Raw genomic sequence first — 23,321 nt, 5'->3', positions numbered from 1 at the left:
AAACATATCAATCTTTAGCCAAGCTCTAACACTCAGAAGACAAGAGATCAAAAGCTGTTTATCCCCCTTTTTTATTAAATATCCTCATTTTCTAAAAATAAGCCACCAGAGCTTGTCAACATTTAAGGCTGATTACTACAAAACCATTGCAAAGTTACATGTACAAGCCATAGTACATTGGAGAGAGACACAATAATAAATGTATAATCAAATGTACTCTTACTGATCACAATTTATTTTAAAGTCATGAAAAGCCAGCAAGAGTCCGGCTGGATAAATACTTGATTGTACCCATGTTCCCATGGGATGTGGAAAGCAGCACTGAAGTACACAAGGAGAGCAACACTTCTTTTTCCACCTTCTTGGAAAAATTTTGTTAGATAAGGCAAAGGATGGGCAGCTACTGAGTGGCGGTTTGAACCATGCAACAACAAATAATAGGTAGTAAGTGCAATAAACATCGGATTGCTAAACCATTGGCTCAGGGAAAAAAGCAGGGAGAAAAATTACCACAATGTAATGGTTGAAAAGCATTTGAACTCGAATCTTTAAAAATTAATGCAAGAAATTAGCTTTTTAAAAATGTCTTCCATCCACCTTTATACATGGCAGCACAACCCAAAGAAAATTTTTTCTGTATTTTTTTAGTTTGAAATTTGGAGCAGGTCTGCTTCTCCCCTCGTTTCACATGAGGGGAATCAGAACCATCTAAATGTCTTTCTCTAAAGCTCTGGATTATAGAAATGATCAACAAATAGCATTTCACACCTAAGCATAAATAGCTACATGAAGATTACTGTTCATTTTCCTCTTCCATTATTTCAACTCTGCGAGGCCCGTAGAGTAAAACATAGGCGATATGCCAGTCTCCACCACCAGAAAGCCGCAAGATATCCTCTGGTGTGACGATGCTGACTTTATCATCATCAAACTTAATCCATTCATCTAAACCACAGAAAAGAAAATGGAAGTTAACATTACCCAGGAATCTTTTCAAAGTCTCATTTCCAGATAGGTACTGAGTAAGCTGGGGCTCTACAGCACTCCATCTGAACCAACAATTAGTGGTTCAGAGGATGGGGGTGTCCAGACAAGTATGAGGGGTGCATGAGGTCCCAACTGCTTCAACACTACCATCAAATAGATGAATCCACCCAAAAAACCCAAAACTGTAAATACCATTTCTTGTTTTTAAAATGACATTTTTAAAATGTTGTTAATAAAAATGTGTGCTTGTCATTTTCAAAATTTTTTAATTTCTCAATTATAACTGCTAACATTGTACTGAAATATTTAAGCATCATAAACAAAAGCTCCTTGGGACCTCAATAATAAGGATGTAAGGAATGAGACCACACATGCACACAAATGCTCAGAACTATACAATTTATGATAAATCATGAGTAATTAAAAAGAATGACCACTTACCGTGTTTCCTTTTCACCCATGATACATAATGACCTGAAGAACTAGACCTTCCCTGGTGTGTCAGCACTGCTTGTAAGTCATAGTATCCACAATTATTGGAGCCAATATCTAAAGAAAGATGGAACTCTATTAACATTGGACAATAAATACTCAAACATGTACTTTCTCTGGCTAAGTTAACAATCAGAAATAACTGCTTTAGATTAGAGAAGCACTGCTTTATTAGAATGCGTAAGTTACCACATCCAATCAGAATTAAGGCTTCATGTTAAACAGCCTTTCAGGGCAGACATTTGTCACAGTGACTGAGACCCCTTAAGACACCCACACCCCAAATTCAGAGTGCCTGATTCAAGTTCAGTAGTTGCTTCTGATTCCAGCTTATTGCCAATGTGCAGCCTGGAAGGCAATGAGTGATGGCTCAATTAGATGGGTCCCTGTCACTCAAGTGAGAGACCAGGCTCCTGACTTTAGCCTGGTCCAGCAGTGGCAGTTGTGGGCATTTGGGAAGTCAGCCAGTAGATGAAAGATACCTCTCTCAAATGAAATGAAAATAAATTTAAAGTGTGTCACTCAGAAGTGTATGCTAAGAGTAATTTTACTGTATGTCATGTTAAGGTCATTCAAGAAACCTGACTTAACAAAAATAAAAGGGCGAGGGGGGGGGGGGGGACAGAGCCGTGGCATAGAAGGCTACACCTCCAACTGCAGCACTAGCATCCTAGGAGGGTGTCAGTTCAAGTCCCCACAGCTCTACTTCTGATCCGGCTCCCTGCTAATATGCCTGGGAGAGCACTTAGGCCCCAACACCCACGTGGGAGACCTGGAAGAAGTTCCTAGCTCCTGGCTTCAGCCTGGCCCAGCCCCTACCTTTGCAGCCATTTAGGGAGTGAATCAGCAGATGGATGATTCTCTCTTAACTTGGCCTTTCAATTTCAAATAAAATTTTTTTTTATTTTTTATTTTATTTATTTGAAAGTCAGAGTTACAGAGAAAGGTAGAGAGAGAGAGAGAGAGAGAGGTCTTCCATCTGCTGGTTCACTCCCCAGATGGCCGCAATGTCCGGAGCTGAGCCAATCTGAAGCCAGGGGCCAGTAGCTTCTTCCAGGTCTCCCACATGGGTGCAGGGACGCAAGGACCTGAGCCATCTTCCACTGCTATCCCAGGCCATGGCAGAGAGCTTGATCAGAAGAGGAGCAGCCGGGACTCGAAGTGGACACTTCAGGCCAGGGCTTTAACCTGCTGTGCCACAGCACCGGCCCCTCAAATAAATATTTTTTTAAAAAACAGCATGAGATCCAAATAGATATGTGCCAATAATTTCCCCTCAAAAAACATACAAGCACACACAAGGATAACTCAATCAGATTGACAATTTCACTTACCATCTGCAAATGAAAAGGGTTCATACCTAACTTCTTTCTGGGGACTGCTCTTCTTGTCACTCTAAGGGGAAAAATATTGTGAATTTAAAATCATGTTCTATTACTGGAAGTAAAATTTGTATTCTCAATGAGCTTCTGATTTCGCAAATATTTACTATTTACAATGCAAAGCACTGAGGTAAAGTAACTATCTACCTCACAGATTACAGCCCACTGCTCTCACTGCTAATGCACCCAAGAATGTAGAAGATGCTCCAAGTGCTTGGGCCTCTGCCACCCACATGGGCAACTCGGAGTTCAGGCTCCTGGCTCTGGCCTGGCCCAAAAATGGCAATTAGGTCAACGAGTTCTTTCCCCACCCAGACAAGGGAATTTCTTATTCACAGTACAGAAGGCAGCGTGAATTGGCAGCATGAGCTTCAAATTCACACCTATTCTCCCTGTCCCCCACGTCCCTCCAGGCCATGTGTAAGGCCTGGGGCGCCAGACAGATGCTTCCTACATATCTGGTCTGTGTCACATCTGAAGGACACAACTTAAATCCTCCATCTTTTTAGAATAATCTTCTAAAGCAAACCTGCTCTCAGACCCTGAGGGAGACGTCATCTTTATTATACAGGGCAGGAAATCTACCCTTGGCTGAAAAGGAACACATTGTGTACTCTCAGGCTGTTTAGTACTCAAACTTACTTGAAAAGAATTTAGAAAAAACAGAAGAACTATCAGTGCCTTGCTCTCTAAAGTTACAGAAACCACGAGATCCGTCTCCTACAAAATGGCAATAGGTCAGACATCACTGCAGGACCCATGAATAAAGAAATGGGAACATCAAACTGAAGTAACCTCTACTCCCATGCCCCTCCCCACCAAGCCCTGCCAGTGACCAAAGCAAACATGATGGGTAGTATTAATGACACTTAGGGACAGAATCATCAAGTACTTACTCAATAAATTTGGATTAAAGTATCAATTATTCCATGCTCTGAGAGAGCAACTCTATCTAATCCATGGTAGTGGCCCTGTCCCTCATGCCTCCACCTCGGACAAGGACAAGCAAGCAAGTGATGCTGGGATTATAAGGGGTTTGTTACACAGCGGAACAGAGCAGGCTGGTGAAAGGCATGGTTTAGGTAACCACTTTGGGCACACAACAAGCCACTTCAAAAAGAGGGATCTTGTTATTTCTTTCCTTTCTGTGGTAAGATTTTTCCTTTGTTTGCTCGTCTTTCTTCACTTCCACCTTACCTACACTTACATAACCTATCAGTTGACAGCACTATTCAACTGACATGGTTTTACAGTGATATATCTTCATTTACTTATCCACTAAGGATACATCCAGTTGATTGCACATCTGGGCTATTATGAATAGTGCTGTAGTAAACACAGGAGAGCAAGTGTTTCTTCTGGTGTACTGAACTCCGTTCCTTTGGATAAATACCTAGTGGTGGAACTGTTGGGTTATGATATTTCTATATATTTTCTGAGGCACCTCCACAGTGCTTTCCATGATTATACTAACTTACATTCCCACCAACAGTGTGTAAGAGTTCTCCATTCTATGCACCCTCATCAGCATTTGCAAATTTTTTTTCTATTGGATTATATTTGGAGATGACATCTCATTATGATTTTGCTGAACATTTCCCTAATGAGTGATGTTAAGCATTTTTTCATATACTTGCTGGCCATTTGTTTATCTTTTAAGAAATGTTTATCTTGGGCCATTGCTGGGGCACAGCAGGTTGGGGCCCCAGCCTGCAGCACTGGCATCGCATATGGGCACTGGTTGCCCAGTTCTCTACTTCTGATCCAGCTCTCTGTTAATGCACCTGGGAAAGCAGCAGAGAATGGCCCAAGTGCTTGGGCTCCTGCACCCATACGGGAGACCTGGAGGAAGCTCCTGGCTCCTGGCTTTGACTCAGCCAGTCATTGCAGCCATCTGGGGAGTGAACCAGAGAATGGAAGACTTCTCTCTCTCTGTGTCCCTACCTCTCTAACTCTGCCTTTCAAATAAATAAATATTGAACAACAAAAAAAGAAATGTCCAGTCAGGTGATTTCCCCATTTTTTAATCAAATTATTTGTTGTTTTGCTACTGAGTTTTGTTTCTACAGCCTTTAACAAATGTATTCTGAATACTAAAACCTGTCAAATGAATAGTGAAACAAATATTTTCCTCTTGTGCTGCAGGCTATTTTCACTCTGTGGTTGCCTTTGCTGTACACAAATTTTTTAGTTCAATATAATCTGATTTGTTTACCTTTGCTTTTGGTGCTTGTGCTTTTGAGATCTTATCCAAAGAGTCACTGCCTATATCAATTTATTACTGGCTTATGTATTTACTATACTTTTAATCATTATTTTAGAGTGTACTTCCTCTACTTACAAAAAATTTACTTGGAGGAGCCAAGACGGCAGCACAGCAACAGGACATTCTATGCGTATGGATAGTTAATAAGGCAAGGGGATGCGGGCTGGTGACACAGCCACATGAGTTTCAAGCAGAGAAACCCAGGAGTCCAGCAGAGACTGAGCAGGCCCACACACGGGGAGCAAAAAGTCACTGAGACACAGCAGAGGTGCTGTGGAGAAGCAGAATGGGGCGACGCCATGCCCTCCCAGCTCCCTGGGCGGACCAGGTGAGACGCTAGGTCGGGAGTTCACGGAGCTGCGGTTAGCAGCAGGCGTTAGCAGCAGGCAAGAGAACTGAGGGAACTGTTTGAAATTCCAAGAGGGAAGAATCGGGGAAAAGACAAACTAGGGCATACCACCACCCATCCACATCTCCCCATCCCCCTAATCGGACCTGCAGCCAGCTGGGAGAAGTCATATTGTCTGTTTACAACTCCGAAGGTAAACATGGTGCTACTGTATCTGCCCTCCATGCACACGCCCATCGACTGTGAAGCCACTTTGCCACACACCCCCCACCCCAAAGCAAGGATCAACATTTCAGATCTGCAAGATTCTATCAAACAACCCAACATTCGGATCCTAGGAATTCCACAAGGCATCGAAACAAAGAAAGGATCAGAAGGGCTTCTTAATGAAATAATAGCAGAGAACTTCCCCTTCTGGAGAAAGAAAGGGACATTCAAGTTCAGTAAATCCACAGAACTCCCAATAGACATGACCAGAAAAGATCCTCACCTAGACACATAGTGGCAAAGCTCTCCCCAGTAACACACAAAGATCCTAAAATGTGCCTGAGAGAAACGCCAAATCACATTCAGAGGAAACCCGATTAAACTCACCCCAGACTTCTCATCACAAACCCTTCAGGCAAGGAGAGAATGGTGAGACACACTCTAAGTCTTAAGAGAAAAACACTGAAAACCCAGATAACTGTACCCTGCAAAACTCTCATTTATGAATGAAAGAGAAATAAGGATCTTCCACATCAAACAGAAATTGAAAGAATTTGTAAGCACACACCCAGCTCTAGGAATCATGCTCAAACAAAACATGCTACACACAAACACAAAAACAGGAATATCACTGGAAAAGTAGATAATTACCCAGCAAAAGAACAAATGAAATCCAAAGTACATAAACAGAACAATTTGCAGAAACATGACAGGACAAAGTCAGTACTTAGCAATAGTCACACTGAATGTAAATGGTCTTAACTTCCCAGTTAAAAGACACAGAGTGGCTGAATGGATTAAAAAAGAAAACCCATCTATCTGCTGCCTACAGAAAACACATCTCACCAACAAAGATGCTCGCAGACTCAAAGTGAAAGGATGGAAAAAGATAATCCAGGCCAACAGAAACCAAAAAAGAGCTGGTGTGGCCATCCTAATATCAGACAAAATAGACTTTAACACAAAAACCATCAAGAAACAAAGAAGGACACTATATAATGATCAAAGGATCAATTCAACAGGAAGATGCAACCATTATAAAAACATATGCACCCAACCACAGGGCACCTGCCTATTTAAAAGAAATGTTAAAGGATTTAAAGGGAGATAGAGATCCAAATACAATAGTGATGGGGGACTTCAATACTCCACTCTTAGCAATGGAAAGATCAACTAAACAGAAAATCAGTGAGGAAACATCAGAGTTAATTGACAGCACAGACCAAACAGACCTAGTAGATATCTATAGAACATTTCATCTTATTGTTGCAGAATATACATTCTTCTCAGTAGTGCATGGAACTTTCTCTAGGATTGACCACATACTAGGCCATAAAGCAAGTCTCAGCAAATTTAAAAAAAACTGAAATCATACCATGCATCTTCTCAGACCACAATGGAATGAAGCTGGAAATCATCAACTCAGCAATCTCTAGAGCATATGCAAACACATGGAGACTGAACAACGTGCTCCTGAATGAACAGTGGATCACAGAAGAAATCAAAAGAGAAATCAAAAAAATTCTGTAAACAACAAAGATGACAATACAACATACCAAAATTTGTGGGATACAGCAAAAGCAGTGTTAAGAGGAAAGTTTATAGCAATTGGTGCCTACATCAAGAAACTGGAAAGGCACCAAATAAATTAACTATATATACACCTCAAGGACCAAGAAAAAAAAGCAACAAACTAAACCAAAAACCAATAGAAGGAAATAAATAATTAAAATTAGAGAAGAAATCAACAAAATTGAAACAAAAAAAAATACAAAAGATCAACAAAATGAAGAGCTGGTTTTTTGAAAAAATAAACAAAACTGACATGTCATTAGCCCAACTAACCAAAAAAGGGAGAGAGAAAACCCAAATCAACAAAATTAGAGATGAAAAAGGAAATGTAACAACAGACACCACAGAAATAAAAAGAATCATCAGAAATTACTACAAAGAGCTGTATTCCAACAAACTGGGAAATGCAGAAGAAACGGATAGATTCCTGGACACATACAACCTACCTAAATTGAACTATGAAGACACAGAAAACCCTAAACAGACCCATAACCAATCAGAAATTGAATCAGTAATAAAGGCCCTCCCAACAAAGAAAAGCCCAGGACCGGATGGGTTCACTGCTGAATTCTACCAAACATTTAAAGAACTAATTCCAATTCTTCTCAAGCTATTTAAAACAATTGAGAGGGACAGAATCCTTCCAAATTCCTTCTATGAAGCCAGCATCACCTTAATCCCTAAATCTGGAAAAGATGTAACAGAGAAAGAAAACTACAGACCAATTTCCCTGATGAACAGACACAAAAATCCTCAACAAAATCCTAGACAATCAAATTCAACAACACATCAGGAAGATCATTCACACAGACCAAGTAAGATTTATCCCTGGTATGCAGGGGTGGTTCAACATTCTAGAATCAATCAATGTGATACATCACATTAACAAACTGCAGAAGAAAAACCATATGATCTCAAGAAAAACCATATGCATCTGAATAGATGCAGAGAAAGCATTTGATAAAATACATGATGAAAACCCTTTCATGATGAAAACTGTAAGCAAATTTGGTCTAGAAGGAACATTCCTCAACATAATTAAGGCAATTTATGAAAAAACTCATGGCCAGCATCCTATTAAGGGGAAAAAATTGAAGCATTCCTACTGAGATCTGGAACCAGACAAGGATGCCCACTTTCTCGCTGCTTTTCAATATATTCCTGGAAGATTTAGCCAGAGCCATCAGAAAAGAAAAAGAAATCTAAGGGATTCAGATCGGTAAAGATGAAGTCAAACTATGCCTTTTTGTAGATGATATGATTATATATATAGGGAACCAAAAGACTACACTAGGACACTACTGGAACTCATAAGAGTTTGGTAACATAGCAGGATATAAAATCAGCACACAAGAAACAACAGCCTTTGTATACACAGACAATGCCATGGCTGAAAAAGAACTTCTTAGATCAATCCCATTCACAATAGATACAAAAAAAAATTACATAGCTTGGAACAAATTTAACCAAGAAGGTCAAGGATCTCTATGACGAGAATTACAAAACTCTAAAGAAAGAAACAGAAGACATAAAAAAATGGAAGAGGGGCCGGCATTGTGGCACAGCAGGTTAATGCCCTGGCCTGAAGCGCCAGCATCCTATATGGGTGCCGGTTCAAGTCCCGGCTGCTCCACTTCCAATCCAGCTCTCTGCTGTGGCCTGGGAAAGCAGTAAGAGGATGGCCCAAGTCCTTGGACCCTACATGTGCATGGGAGACCTAGAAGAAGCTCCTGGTTCCTGGCTTCAGATCAGCGCAGCTCTGGCTGTTGCAGCCAATTGGGGAGTGAACCATTAGATGGAAGACTTTCTCTCTCTCTCTCTCTCTCTCTCTGCTTCTCCTCTCTCTGTATTAACTCTGGCTTTCAAATAAATAAATAAATCTTTGAAAAAAGAATGGAAGAAACTCCCATGTTCATGGATCCGAAGAATCATCATTATCAAAATGTCCATTCCTCGAAAATAATTTACAGATTCAATGCAAAACCAATCAAAATACCAAAAACATTCTCAGATCTCGAAAAAATGATGCTGAAATTCATTTGGAAACATAAGAGGCCTAGGATAGCTAAAGCAATCTTATACAACAAAAATAAAGCTGGAGGCGTAACAATACCAGATTTCAAGACATAATACAAGGCAGTTATAATCAAAACAGCCTGGTACTAGTACAAAAACAGATGGACAGACCAATGCAACAGAACAGAAATGCCAGAAATCAATCCAAGCATCTACAACCAACTTATATTCGACCAAGGAACTAAAACCATTTCTTGGAGCAAGAAAAGTCTCTTCAACAAATGGTGCTGGGGAAACTGGATTTCCACATACAGAAATATGAAGCAAGACCTCTACCTTAAACAAAAATCCATTTAAAATGGATTATAGACCTAAATCTATGACCCAATACCATCAAATTACTATAGAGCATTGGGGAAACCCTACAAGACATCGGCCTAGGCACAGAGTTCCTGAAAAAGACCCCAGAGGCACAGGCAATAAAAACCAAGATTAACAAGTAAGATTACATCAAATTGAGAAACTTCTGTACAGCTAAAGAAACAGTCAGGAAAGTAAAGAGGCAACCAACAGAATGGGTTACAAACCATGCAACTGATAAAGGATAATAAACAGAATATATAAAATGATCAAAAAACTCAACAATACCAAAGCAAACAACCCAGTCAAAAAGTGGGCAAAGGACTTAGACATTTCTCAAAAAAGGAAATCCAGATGGCCTACAGATACATGAAAAAATTCTCAGGATCACTAGACATCAGGGAGATGCAAATCAAAACCACAATGAGGTTTCACCTCACTCCATTTAGAATGGCTTTCATATAGAAATCAACAAACAAATGTTGGCGAGGATGTGGCAAAAAAGGTACTCTAAGCCACTGTTGGTGGGAATGTAAACTGGCAAGGCCACTACGGAAGATAGTTTGGAGGTACCTCAGAAATCTGAATATAGCCCTACCATACGACCAGACATGCCACTCCTTGGAATTTACCCAAAACAAATGAAATCAGCAAACAAAAGAGACATCTGCACCTCTATGTTTATTACAGCTCAATTCACAATAGCCAAGACATGGAATCAACCCAAATGCCCATCAACAGAAGACTGGATAAGGAAACTATGGGTTATGTACTCTATGGAACACTACATAGCAGTTTAGAAAAACAAAATCTGGTCATTTACAGCTAAATGGATGAATCTGGAAAATATCATACTTTGTGAAATAAGCCAGTCCCAAAGAGACAAATATAATATGTTCTCCCTGATCTATGACAACTAACTGACCACCTAAAAGGAAACCTGTAGAAGTGAAACAGACATTATGAGAAGCAATTACTTGAACAGCCCTTGTCTGGACTGTTGAACACTTTATTACTTAACTTTATCTTTTTTTACTCTTTTTTTCTTCTCTACTTAATACCATTGGCTGAACTCTTTACTTAACATAGAATTAATCATAGATGTATTAAGTCAATTGAAAATAGATCACAAATCAGCACACATTCCCACACACCTACCCTTAAGGATGAAACTAAAAACTTGCCATGGAACTCCAAATCCCATTTGGCTGGGTGGCACTAATCCCATCTTACGTGATAAAGTCGTCATATTAAGTATGGAAGTGATCATATACATAAGACCATCAGTCAAAGGGATCACATAAAACAGACCAAGTGCCTAGTAATAACAATAGATAGAATTACAAAGGAGAGAAAGTTCCAACACAGGAATCAGTCCACACAGCAGACTCATAGAATGACAAACACCCTAAACAGCACCCTAACCTCAGAATCGGCCTCTAAGGCCAATGAGAGCATTTCATGCATGGAAAGCCAAGACATAGTGGCAAAAACTATGTTGTGCATGAAGGATCTCTGTGAGTGAGACCCTAGTGGAAAGAAGGGTCCAAGAAGGATGTACTTTCCTCTGAAGGGAGGAGAGAACTTCTGCTTTGCATATGGCCCTGTCTAAAAACCGAAGGAGTTTGTGAACTCAAAAGGCTTCTATAGCCTTGGTAGCTCATGTCAAGAGCCTCATGTGATCACTGACATCATAAATAAGAGTGTCAATTGTTAAATCAACAACAGGAGTCACTGTACATTTGCTCCCCATGCTGGACTTCTGTCCTTAATGAGTTGTACTATGAGAATTAATGGTAAAACTTGTCTTCAAACTGTACTTTATACTTTGTGTGTTTGTGTGGGTGCAAATAGTTGAAATCTCTCCTTAGTAAAGAGTTCGTCTTCTGTATATAAAGTCAATTAAAAATGAATCCTGTCCAGCACCGCAGCTCAATAGGCTAATCCTCCACCTGCAGCGCCGGCACACCGGGTTCTAGTCCCAGTTGGGGCGCCGGATTCTGTCCCAGTTGCCCCTCTTCCAGGCCAACTCTCTGCTGTGGCCCACGAGTGCAGTGGAGGATGGCCCAAGTCCTTGGGCCCTGCACCCGCATGGGAGACCAGGAGAAGCACCTGGCTCCTGGCTTCGGATCAGCGCAGTGTGCCGGCCGCAGCATGCCAGCCACAGCAGCCATTGGAGGGTGAACCAACGGCAAAGGAAGACCTTTCCCTCTGTCTGTCTCTCTCACTGTCCACTCTGCCTGTCAAAAGAAAAAAAGAATCTTAATGGAAAATGGAACAGTAGAGGGAGTGGGAGGAGGGATGGGAGTGTGGGTGGGAGGGCAGGTATGGGAAGAAACACTATATCCCTAAAAGCTGTACATATGAAAATTTGTATTCATTAAATAAAAACATTCACTCAAAAAAAATTTAAAAAGAAAATGCTACACCTAAAAAAAATACAGTATGTCTTGTAACATCAACAGCAGCCAATACTGCTTGTGTTGATTACATCAAGAAACTACATAGAGTGGATGGCATATACTATGTAGGTCTGTGGAAGTACACTCTATGATGACTGCATGACCACAAAATTACTGGATCAGAAAATAGCCCTGTTGTTGAGCAACACAGTAACTATACTAGGAACAACTCCACACACAATTCTGAAACGCATGGGCCAGCACTGTGGCACAGATTAAGCCACAGCATCCTCAATGTCTAAGTGCCGGTTCGAGTCCCGGCTGCTCTGCTTCCAATCCAGATTCCTGCTAACATGCTAGGGAAAGCAATGGAAGATGGCCCAAGTGCTTGGGTCCCTGCCACCCACATGTGAGACCTGGACAAAGTTCCTGGCTCCTAGCTTTGGCCTGGTCCAGTCCTGGCTATTGCAATCATCTGGGAAGTAAACCAGCAATTGGAAGATCTCTTTCTCTGTCTCTCCCTCTCTCTCACTTTGGCTTTCAAATAAATTAAACTAAATCTTAAAACCTAATGGAAATGGAAAAATTCTGCAAAAACACAAACTTATTTTGTCAAAAACAAAGTAGAGACATTTCTCTAAAGAGGAAATACAGATGATTCACACAGAAGTACAAGTCCTGAAAGAATGGAATGAAGTTCCTAGGCTTACTTCAGGGCAAAGTTACTTTGCTTATATTATTTGAAGGGATTTGTGATGTCTATGAGGAGTAACCAGGGAAGGGTATTTCAACCACGTAATCAAAATGTATCTGTATTACTATTCTGCAAATTCAAAGTAGTAAGATAATATAAATTTTTGTTGAATGTACTAACATACTGTGGTCTGAAAATGTAGGTTTTTATTAAGCACATTAAATAAAGTGTTTGACCAGGAAAAAAAAAAAAAAAAAAAGACACGCTGAACACCAACAGCCACTAGGGAACTGCACATCAAAAACACAATCAGTTATTACTACAAACCTATCAATGGCTAAAATAAAAACTAAACACATCAGCAAATGTTGGGCAAAATGCAAAGAAACCACATCAGTCACATGCTGCTGATTGGAATGTACAACGGATGGCACAGCCTTTCTAAGTAACATTTGAGAGTTTCTTGAAAAACTAAACATGCAACCTAAGCAACCGCACCCCTGGGCATTTGTTCCAAAGAAATGAAATAAATATTTATATCAAAACCAGTACACAAATGTCTAAGGCAGCTTTATTCATAATAGACAAATGCTGGAAAAAGTCTAGAGGTCTTGCAATAGGAGAATAGTTAAGCGAAGTTGGTATATATTTACCAGGGAATACTAATTAGCAATGAAAATGAATGAACTACCGAGCTCCATAAGAATTTGGATGAATATCCAGATATTATGCAGAGTGACAAAAGTCAATCCCTAAAAAGTATTTTATTTCATTTATATGAGCTCCTTAAAATGACAAAATTAAAGAAATGGAAAACAGATTAGTGATGGCTGGGAGTAAAAGAAGGGGTAGGGCAAGAGAGAAGTGAATCTACGGCCTCAAAGGGAAATTATGTGGCTCTTTGTGGAGATGACAATGTACTCTATCTTGACTACAAAAATGTCAATATGCTGGTTGCAATACTGAATTACTCTTTTGTGGGGCCAACGCTGTGCCAACATCCCATATGGGCACTGGTTTGAGTCTTGGCTGCTCTACTTCCAGTCCAGCTCCCTGCTAATGTATCTGGGTAATCAGCAGAAGATGGCCCAAGCCCCTGGGACTCCATACCCATATGGGAGACCCAAAAGAAGCTTCTAGCTCCTGGCTTGGGTCTGGCCCAGGCCGTGAGGGAGTCAACCAGCAGATGGAAGTGCTTACTCACTCGTGCATGCTCTCTCTCTCTCCTATCTCTGCCTTTCAAAAATAAAGAAAGAAATGAATCTTTAAAAAAAAAAAAAGGAATTATCCTTTTGCAAGATGTTACCACTTGGGGGAAACTGGATAAAAAGTGATCAGGATCTCTGTAATCTCTTAAAACCACATGTGATTCTATATTCTCAACATAAATTTTTGTATATTATTTGTAACATACATGCAAATGATGACCTGCAGAATTGTAATTTGAAAACCTGAAATACTTGTAGTCACCTGGAATCTCTTTTTCATTCTGAAGAAAAAAAAATTCAACATATAATTTAATCATACCTTATCTGAACTTAAATATAAAACTGCTACAGTTATGATTTTGGCAGCCATTGAAATGCCAGCAGCACCTTTTAAAGGATGTGGCTTAGTGGGCGCAGTGGGCATAAACAAGTCAACATTCTGTACCACCAATTCCACCGAAAGATGGCACTGATTTCATGCCTCGCAAAGAAAATAAAAACATGTGCTGAACACACTGGGTAAGATTTTATGTGAACTGTTTTAGCAAATAAATACAAAAGGAATATAAGCTGAAGATCATGGGGAAAAAGAAAGCACTAAGGTTATTCACCATCAGAGACTCATTTACTGTTTCCTGTAGGCTAAAATACACCTTTACGTTTAAGATGTGTATATCTGCTCATTGAAATACAGATTCATCCATTTTTACTGATAGATTAATACAATGTAACTGCTAAGTCTTGACTGAAGATTAAAATATTAAAATTAGAAAATCAACAATAAAAACCTACTGCATTTGGCTGTTGATTCACTTTTTTATCTTCTATATCCTTGAATTTTGATCGAAAAGAGACCATTTTCTCTTGAAGTTCTGGTGTACATAATTCATACACATCCAACATAAGAGGAAATTTGACATCCTATGAATAAGCCAGAATGAAAAGAAATTTGTGAAAAGAATTAAAAGGTAGTTATTTACCTATGACACTGTCAACATAATGCACTGATAATTCAAATAAAAGGAAAATAAAATCTCTGAAAATCACTTGGAAATTTGTGCTTTAAAAAATTTAAAAATCAGAAAATCCTTAAAAATAAGCATCAGCTTTTTTAAGGTAAAAAACCTTTTAAATGGGTTTTCTACTGCTTAATGTAACCCACAAAAGTGACCACAGAGGAGTTATAAAAACATACAAAAAGAAGTGTTTTAGAAATATTACACCAGTTGCTGTGAAAAAATGGATATCCACAACAGGATTTAATTTACAAATTTTTTAACATTTGAAATAAAATTCTAGAGGGTTGGCATTTTGACAAAGCAGGTTAAACTACCCCTTGAAATGTCAGTATCCCATAATGGAGTGCTGGTTCAAGTCCAGGTTGCTCACCTTCCAATCCATCTCCCCACTATGCCTGGGAAAGCACAGGAAGATGGCCCAAGTACTTGGGGTTCTTGCCACCCACATGGGAGACCCCGATGGAGTTCTAGGCTCCTGGCTTTGACCTAGCCCAGCCTTGGCCACTGTTGCCATTTGGGGAATGAACCCATGGATGGAAGATCTGTCTCTCCCCCTCTCCCTCTTGCTCTGCCTTTCAAATAAATATGTCCTTAAAAAAAATAAAAATTGTGGCTATACATTATAGCATAATAGGTTGAACCACAGCCTGTGATACTAACACCCCATACTGGCACCAGTTCAATCCCAGCTGGTTCAATTCTGACCCCGCTCCCTACAAATGGCCTGGGAAATCAGTGGAAGATGGTCCAAGTGCTTGGGACCCTGTCATCAATGTGGGAGACCTGGATAGAGTTGTTGGCTCTTAGCTTCGGCCTCACACAGCCCTGACCATTGTGGTCACTTGGTGAGTGAACCAGTAGATCGAAGATCTTTTTGTCTCTGCCTCTCCCTCTCTCTAACTCTGCCTCTCGAATAAATAAAGCAGGGAAAGAGAAAGAGAAAGGTATATAGGTAGGTCAAACAATCTGTTGGTCAGTCTCAGGATTCAGATCTTTGTAGAAAAAAAAAAAATCCCATGTTAGAGTACCTCAGTTTGAAGTCCAGCTCCAGATTCTGATTCCAGCTCCCTACTAATACAAACCTCAGGAAGCAGCACTGATGGTTCACATACACATGGGAGACCTGGATGAGTACCTGACTCCTAGACCCTGCTCAACTCAGCCCCAAATGGTGCACATTTTTGGGGAGCGAACCAGCAGATAAGAGCTAGCTTTCTGTCTCTCTGCCTCTCAAATAAATAAATATCAAATAGTTTCAATATATACTCTTATTTAGGACACTTTTCTAATGTCAATAATTCCACTAAATGTTTCAAAGATTAAATACCCTGAAGAAATTAAAGAAAATAATTACAAGTAAGGAATTGCCTTCAAAGAATTGTATTTTATATACAAATTAAGGTTTGTCACTAACCTTAAGAACTTTGGCATTCACAGATTCCTTTTCTTTATAAAAAAATCGAACCATCTGAATAGTCAAGTAAGCAGGAAGCCTGCTGATCTTGGACTAAGAGAAAAAAAAAGAAATTCTTTACATCCAATTATCAAACACATTTTTAATTCCTGAAAGACAAAAACAAAAGCTGGATAAAATGAATTAGCTAGAAATTTTCCAACAAAATTCAATTCAAATTCAAAAGGAATTGCACAACTTACAGATTTGATGTACAAAGCATTTCTTTGCAATGTTGGAGACTGTTTAGTGATTTCTTCCTGAAGTCGCTGAAAAAAGAACATATAAAAGATGACCAAATGTTAGCTTTAAATTTTTTTCTGCAATACAGAATCATAGCTAATTCTTTTAAAACATATGACTACTTAGTAGGTAACATACAGTATGTATGTGGAATTATACCATCAAGAATTTGAAATGAAGAAAATATAGAAAGGCTTTTAGATATTGTTTAAAAGATTCATTTATTCATTTGAAAGAGTTACAGAGAGGAGAGACAGAGACAGAGAGACAGAGAATATCTCTTTCATCCACTAGTTCACTCCCCAAATGGTTACAGGAGCCAGGAGCCTGGAGCTCCATCCAGGTCTTCTCTGTAGATACAGAGGCCCAAGGAGTTGGGACATCATCTGCTGCTTTCTAAGGCAGGGAGCTAGACCCAAAGCAGAGCAGCTAGGACCCGAACCACCACCCATATGGGATGCCAGTACTACAGGTGTCAGTTTAACCCAATACACCACAGCACTAGCTCTTAAATACTGTTCAATTATTATAAGGAACCAAATAAATTACATTAGTATGAACTCATCTGAGTATAAATGTTTGAAGTTTATTAGTTATAATCCAAATTTAAAGAATTTATACTGTATTTTATATAACAAAGCCTTCCTTCATTATTCTATGGATTATCAGATATATTTATATTAGAGGAAAATCAAAAGAAAGTAAGAAGGGCCAGCACTGTCACATAGTAGGCTAAACCTCCGCCTGCAGTGCTGGCATCCCATATGGGCACCAGTTTGTGTCCCTATTGCTCCACTTCCAGTCTAGCTGTCTGCTAATAGCCTGGAAAAGCAGTGAAAGATGGTCCAAGTGCTTGGGCCCCTGACACCCACGTAACATACACAGATGAAGCTCCTGGCTTCAGCCTGGCCCAGCTGCAGCCATTGTGGCCATCTGGGGAGTGAACCACAGGATGGAGTATCTTTCTCTGACTCTCCTCTCTCTGTAACTCAACTTTCAAATAAATATACATCTTTAAAAAAATAAAAATGAAAAAATAAGAAAAGGCATAATACAGAAAAGTTCTCTTGATCTAAAGGCTGTGGGAAAGCCTATAGCCACTGTATATTCTTCACTACCAAGACTACCTTTCCATTTTTTTCCCAAACTACAGTAGGGGAGGGAAGGGGAGGGAAGGGGAGGGAAGGGGAGGGAAGGGGAGGGAAGCGGAGGAAGGGAAGAAGGGAGGAGGGAAGGGAGGAAGGGAGGAAGGGAGGAAGGAAGGAAGGAAGGGAGGAAGGGAGGGAGGGAGGGAAGGAGGGAAGGAGGGAAGGAAAGAGAGAGAGAAGAGAGAAGAGAAGGAAGAAAGGAAAACAGAAGCTAGACAGTTTCAGTAACTTTCCTTAAAGTTAATACTCCAAGTACGTTACAGGGCCCATGGAAACAACTAACCCTAAGGAAAATTAAATATGCTCTTTCTCACTTATTGAATGTGCCAAAGTAGAGCAAGGCATTATCAAAAGGCACTGGGCACTATCACTTAACAGCATTAACACAGGAACACCCACACTGATTCAGATTATACCAGAATCCGTTAGTATATCTAGTTAATAATGATTTTTTTTCTATGAAACACAAAGTTGAAGTTTGACTTGTGAATATACAGCTGATTCTTGTTAGTCACAGTAATTATGTTATGCAATGTCATCATGAGCACTGAATTTGTAAATACTAAACTAGTGCTCCCAGCGAAAAGGGAGGTAACGTTCCCATGAGCCTCTGTTCACAGTATGTTCACTGACCAATCAATACACAACCTTGTTTCATGTGTGTGGTTTTCTTTTTTTTTTTTTTTTTTTTAATAGTGCTTTTCATTTTGCTTTTCAATTCCTGCGGAGAGAAAAACAGCATTCCCCTATTTCCTGGTTCACTCCTCAAATGCTCAGGTGGGGCTAAGGAGTGAAGCCACAAGAGGGAACTCAATCCAGGGTCCCCATGTGGGTGGCAGGAACCCAATTATAAAGGACTCCACTGTTGCCTCTCAGGGTCTGTGTTAGCAGTAAGCTGGAGCCAGGCACTTTGATAAGGGTCTCCTAACTGGTGGTTTAAAGCTAGATCAAACCCTGGGCCCTGTGAGTGTTTTTGTCTTTTTTTTTTTTTTTTTTTTTTTGACAGGCAGAGTGGACAGTGAGAGAGAGAGACAGAGAGAAAGGTCTTCCTTTTGCCGTTGGTTCACCCTCCAATGGCCGCCGCGGCTGGCGCGCTGCGGCCAGCGCACCGCGCTGATCCGATGGCAGGAGCCAGGAGCCAGGTGCTTTTCCTGGTCTCCCATGGGGTGCAGGGCCCAAGCACCTGGGCCATCCTCCACTGCACTCCCTGGCCACAGCAGAGAGCTGGCCTGGAAGAGGGGCAACCGGGACAGAATCCGGCGCCCCAACCGGGACTAGAACCCGGTGTGCCGGCGCCGCTAGGCGGAGGATTAGCCTAGTGAGCCGCGGCGCCGGCCAGTGTTTTTGTCTTAAAAATACATTATACCATATATAACTTTCAACTCATTGCCAAAGCAACTTAACTTATCCCCTGTACTTCAGAATAATGGATAGGACTTCACCACTATGCTTGCAGGCCAATTTAAACAGCAACATCACCATCAAAAGGCACAAAGAATAAGGCAGAAAAAAGGGCACTGAAATCACTGCAAAAAAAGACACTTGTTTACACTAAGAGAACTGAAACAAAAAGGCAAAGTACTGCTTTCCTTGTTTGACCTCAGCTGGGACTGGCTGTGTCAGGCAACTCAAAGTTGTATAACTCTGTGTATGTATGAAAACAACCATTAAACCAGAAGTAGGGGCTTTAAGGTTCCAAGTAAGTTTCAGCAAGCAGGTGTCTTCATATAGAATCCACATGTAATGAGAGTCAACTAATAGTCCTTACCAACTTAAGTCCTGTAAAAAGATACTTGACTTCTTGATTGATAAAACAGCTAAGCTGAAGCTGATTTTCCTTTCCTTTGGTGACTTCTTCTTCTTCAGATTCTGTACATTTCATGCTTTACAAATAAGATAAGGAACATGCCAACAAGTATTAAATTTGTCATAAAATCCTGAATATAATAAATTATCCTAGTGGCATTAAAACTAAGTTTCACTGATATTTAAAACATTTTGGTATGAATACATTCATTTCAACATAATTAAGAATGCTCACTTGCTCACCAACAACTCTGGACAATGACTAATGAATATATGTCAAAGACAAACTGTAATGAACTCTAAACAAATGTAACTTGGTATTTAGAATGGTCTGTAAAAGGGCTTAATAATCCAAAGATAAATGAACAGAAATCCTTTCTAAGTTTCTACCCATGACTTGGAAATTAGTATGATCATATCTGATGAATTGGTTTAATCTCATACATAAGTTGACATATTTTTCATATAACCAAGTATTTCTAGAAAGTGGAATTAATGAGGTAAACTCTGCTAAAGATGTTCTTAGGAAAATATAATGAATATCCTTAAAGTATACATATTAGTAAACCTCAAGAGCATTCCAATGGGTGTATTTTTCTAAATTCTTCATTTCTATTATTATACTTTTACAGGCATGAAAACTTCTGAGGAATTTTAATTCTACCCCACCCACTACAATCATGTCAAAGAGCCAACTACTCTATACCAATTTACTTCTAATAAGTTATGAATACAGTCCACACAAATCTTGGCTCATAAGGATACGTAGTTTCAAACTCAACACCAAAGAACTGATCAATTAAACTTTTCTTTTTAGAAGGTGCCACTGCTGCTGCAGATGAATCTGTCTGTAAAAAATTAAAATGAAACAAAAATTTCAATTTTACTTTATATAGATATTAATGCCTATTTCCTTCCCCACAACCTAGTGTAGTAATACATAAGGTTTTTGTTTTTAATATATTCCCTATGTGTAAAATCCTTTTGAAATTCAAAAAACACTATCAAAGATAACAGGTGCTCTAAAACACCTGAGATTAAGCTTAATAAATAATACATTAAATTCAAATGTCAAATCAAGCACTCAAATCTGACTATAAATTAAGTACCCAAAGTATTCAAACACACTTATTAAGATGAAATTATTTCAAACTTTTGGGCAAATAAAAACAAAAATGTATAACAAAAGTTTATAATTACAAATTAACTTCAATTACCTCTTTAACAGAATCATCCTCTATGGCTTCCAATTTCTGTTGCAACACTCGCATCATCTGTATCCAACATTCATTAGCATCCTAGAATTTTTAAAATGACATACTAAGTTATAAAATCCTTCTAAAACTGTTGCTACCTTGGGGGAGAAAGCTTTCTTTTTAAAACACATTAAGCTAGGAGCCAGCACTGTGGCATAGTGGATAAAACCACCACCTACTATATGACCACCAGTTTGAGTCCTGGCTGTTCCATTTCCAATCCAGCTCTCTGCTTATGGTCTGGGAAAGCAGGAGAAGACTGCCAAAGTCCTTGGGCCCCTGAACCCACATGGAAAACCTGGAGGAGGCTCCTGGCTTCCAACAACCCCAGCTCTGACTGCAGCGGCCATTTGGGAGTAAACCAGTGAATGGAAGACTTCTCTTTCTCTCTCTCTTTCTCTCTCTCTCTCTCTCTCTGAGACTCTGCCTCTCTGTAACTCTCTGCCTTTCAAATAAAGATTTTAAAAAATGTGCAGCACTCAAAATAAAAAATGCTAAATTAGGAATTACATGATCTTCAAAAAAAATAAAGAATTCCACAAGAGTTTATTCATTCACTGAACAGCTATTTACTGAGCTCCTACTTGTGCCAAACACTGCTAGAATACATAGTGGTGAAAAACAGGAAAAATTCTCTAAGTTCAGATAGTGAAAAAGACCATGAAGAAAAAAAATGTTATGGGAGCAGGTGACCAGGGGAAAACAAAATGTGCTATTTCAATAAAGTAATCAGAGAAAGCCGCGGAGTCAGGAGACCTGAAGGAAGCATGTACCTAACAGCCAAAAGAACAAGAACAAAGACCCTTCAATAAGAAGGTACTTCAAGGACGTAAGGAAAAGGAAACCAGGTGGCTAGACAAACGTGAGCAAGGGAAGAGATCTGGGACAAGCTCAGAGAAGCATCCAGGAGCCAGAGGATTTAGGACTAGTGTAGAAATGAACTGGGGACCAACATAATCTTACTATTATATATTAAAAAGGACACTGGGGCCATGAGGAGAAACACTGCAGAGGGAGCAGAAACCAGATGGTGATGTGAGCCAAAACAGACTCATACTAGCATTTTTAAATACATCCCAGAAAGTATTATGAGTGTAGGAAATCTAAGTTTATGTTTGCAGAATGAAAAGACCTTGTCCTGATTACCTGTTGAAGATACTGTCCTTGTTCACCCTTCTCCGCAAACTGTGGGAAAGCCATGTGCAAAAACTGCAGTAGAATAATAGGTGGAATACTAGATGAAGTTTTATCCATGGAATCAAACAAATCTCTAAGGGCTTAAAAACAAAGCAAACATTCTGTTAGTAAAACAGTGATATATTTTATGCATGCTACTGACAATTCCTAATACAAAAAAACGTCTTACTTAACTATTTAAAGTTTATCTATCTTTTCACAATTGTTGGACCACCAAAAAACAAGAACAAAAAAATTTTAAGTTTTAAAGAACTCACCAAAGGGTATTACAATACAATCAGTAGCTATAAAAACCTCAGACCCGCCTCTCTTTCTTGTCTTCCCGAACGAGGTTGTATTAATACAGAGAGCACATAACTCCCACCTAGGGATCAAATAGGCACGATGTCACTGCTCTGCCACTCTGCCAGGTTCAGGTCCTCAGGTCACCACACCCAACATCTCTTTGTGGATACTCATGTACTAAAGTCCTGGATATTGAAACCTGACTCCTTAAACATACTTCCTGATTCTACCATACCAAACAGCAAGGAACTTCACCTAATTTGCCTTCTTCAAAACCTTTCCTCTGCTTATCTCCTACCAGCACAAATATGGTCATGGGCTCAGCTGTGCTCTTGGAGTTCAAAAGTGTCTTCCTCTGCTGTCTGCTGACTTCTGAGCCATCACAGTTTGCCCTTACTTCATGAACAACAATGTGTTCATCTAACTTACCTTAACAGCTAAAATACGAATTGTCATTTATCATTGATAACAGACTAAATAATCAGCAAATACGACAGCATCTCAGCACAAAGCAAGGATTCAATAAAACGTTCCTGAATAAAACATCTAAACCCAACTTGGAGAAAAGGCTGAAATTTGGGCATCGGCACCAAGCTAGTTATTCATTAAATAACAGAAATTTTCATACTGTATTAAAGTACACCCGACTCAAAAAATAAACCCAATTCGGGACCAGCGCTGTGGCTCAGCGGGCTAATGCCCTGGCCTGAAGCGCCAGCATCCCATACAGACGCCGGTTCAAAACCAGGCTGCTCCACTTCTGATCCAGCTCTCTGCTAGGGCCTGGGAAAGCAGTAGAAAATGGCCCAAGTCCTTGGGCCCCTGCACCTGTGTAGGAGACCCAGAAGAAGCTCCTGACTCCTGGCTTCAGATCGGCACAGCTCTGGCTGTTGAGGCCATTTGGGGAGTGAACTAGCGGATGGAAGATCTCTATCTCTACCTCTCTAACTCTTTCAAATAAATAAATCTTTAAAAATAA

The 23,321-nt window shown here is 39.8% G+C and overlaps 1 protein-coding gene across 2 annotated transcripts in view; it reads right to left on the bottom strand.

Annotated features, from left to right (window-relative positions):
• Positions 1–55: 55 nt before the first annotated feature.
• USP14 (ubiquitin specific peptidase 14) overlaps positions 56–23,321 on the bottom strand; it is a 54,371-nt gene continuing 31,105 nt past the window's right edge. The window contains exons 6-15 of one of the 2 annotated variants that reach the window (XM_089304872.1): positions 22,007–22,137; positions 20,822–20,902; positions 20,370–20,452; positions 19,567–19,681; positions 16,611–16,676; positions 16,369–16,461; positions 14,728–14,856; positions 2,814–2,874; positions 1,429–1,536; positions 56–945 (exon numbers count right to left, since the gene is read on the bottom strand). In XM_089304872.1, coding sequence (XP_089160998.1) covers positions 794–945; positions 1,429–1,536; positions 2,814–2,874; positions 14,728–14,856; positions 16,369–16,461; positions 16,611–16,676; positions 19,567–19,681; positions 20,370–20,452; positions 20,822–20,902; positions 22,007–22,137 — 1,019 coding nt within the window. In that variant the 3' untranslated portion in view covers positions 56–793. 2 annotated transcript variants of the gene reach the window in all.

The sequence above is a fragment of the Oryctolagus cuniculus genome, chromosome 10, assembly GCF_051225735.1.
Source record: "Oryctolagus cuniculus isolate XC-2025 breed Fujian yellow rabbit chromosome 10, ASM5122573v1, whole genome shotgun sequence".
NCBI lineage: Eukaryota > Metazoa > Chordata > Mammalia > Lagomorpha > Leporidae > Oryctolagus > Oryctolagus cuniculus.
This window is presented reverse-complemented; position numbering and strand designations above follow the sequence as displayed.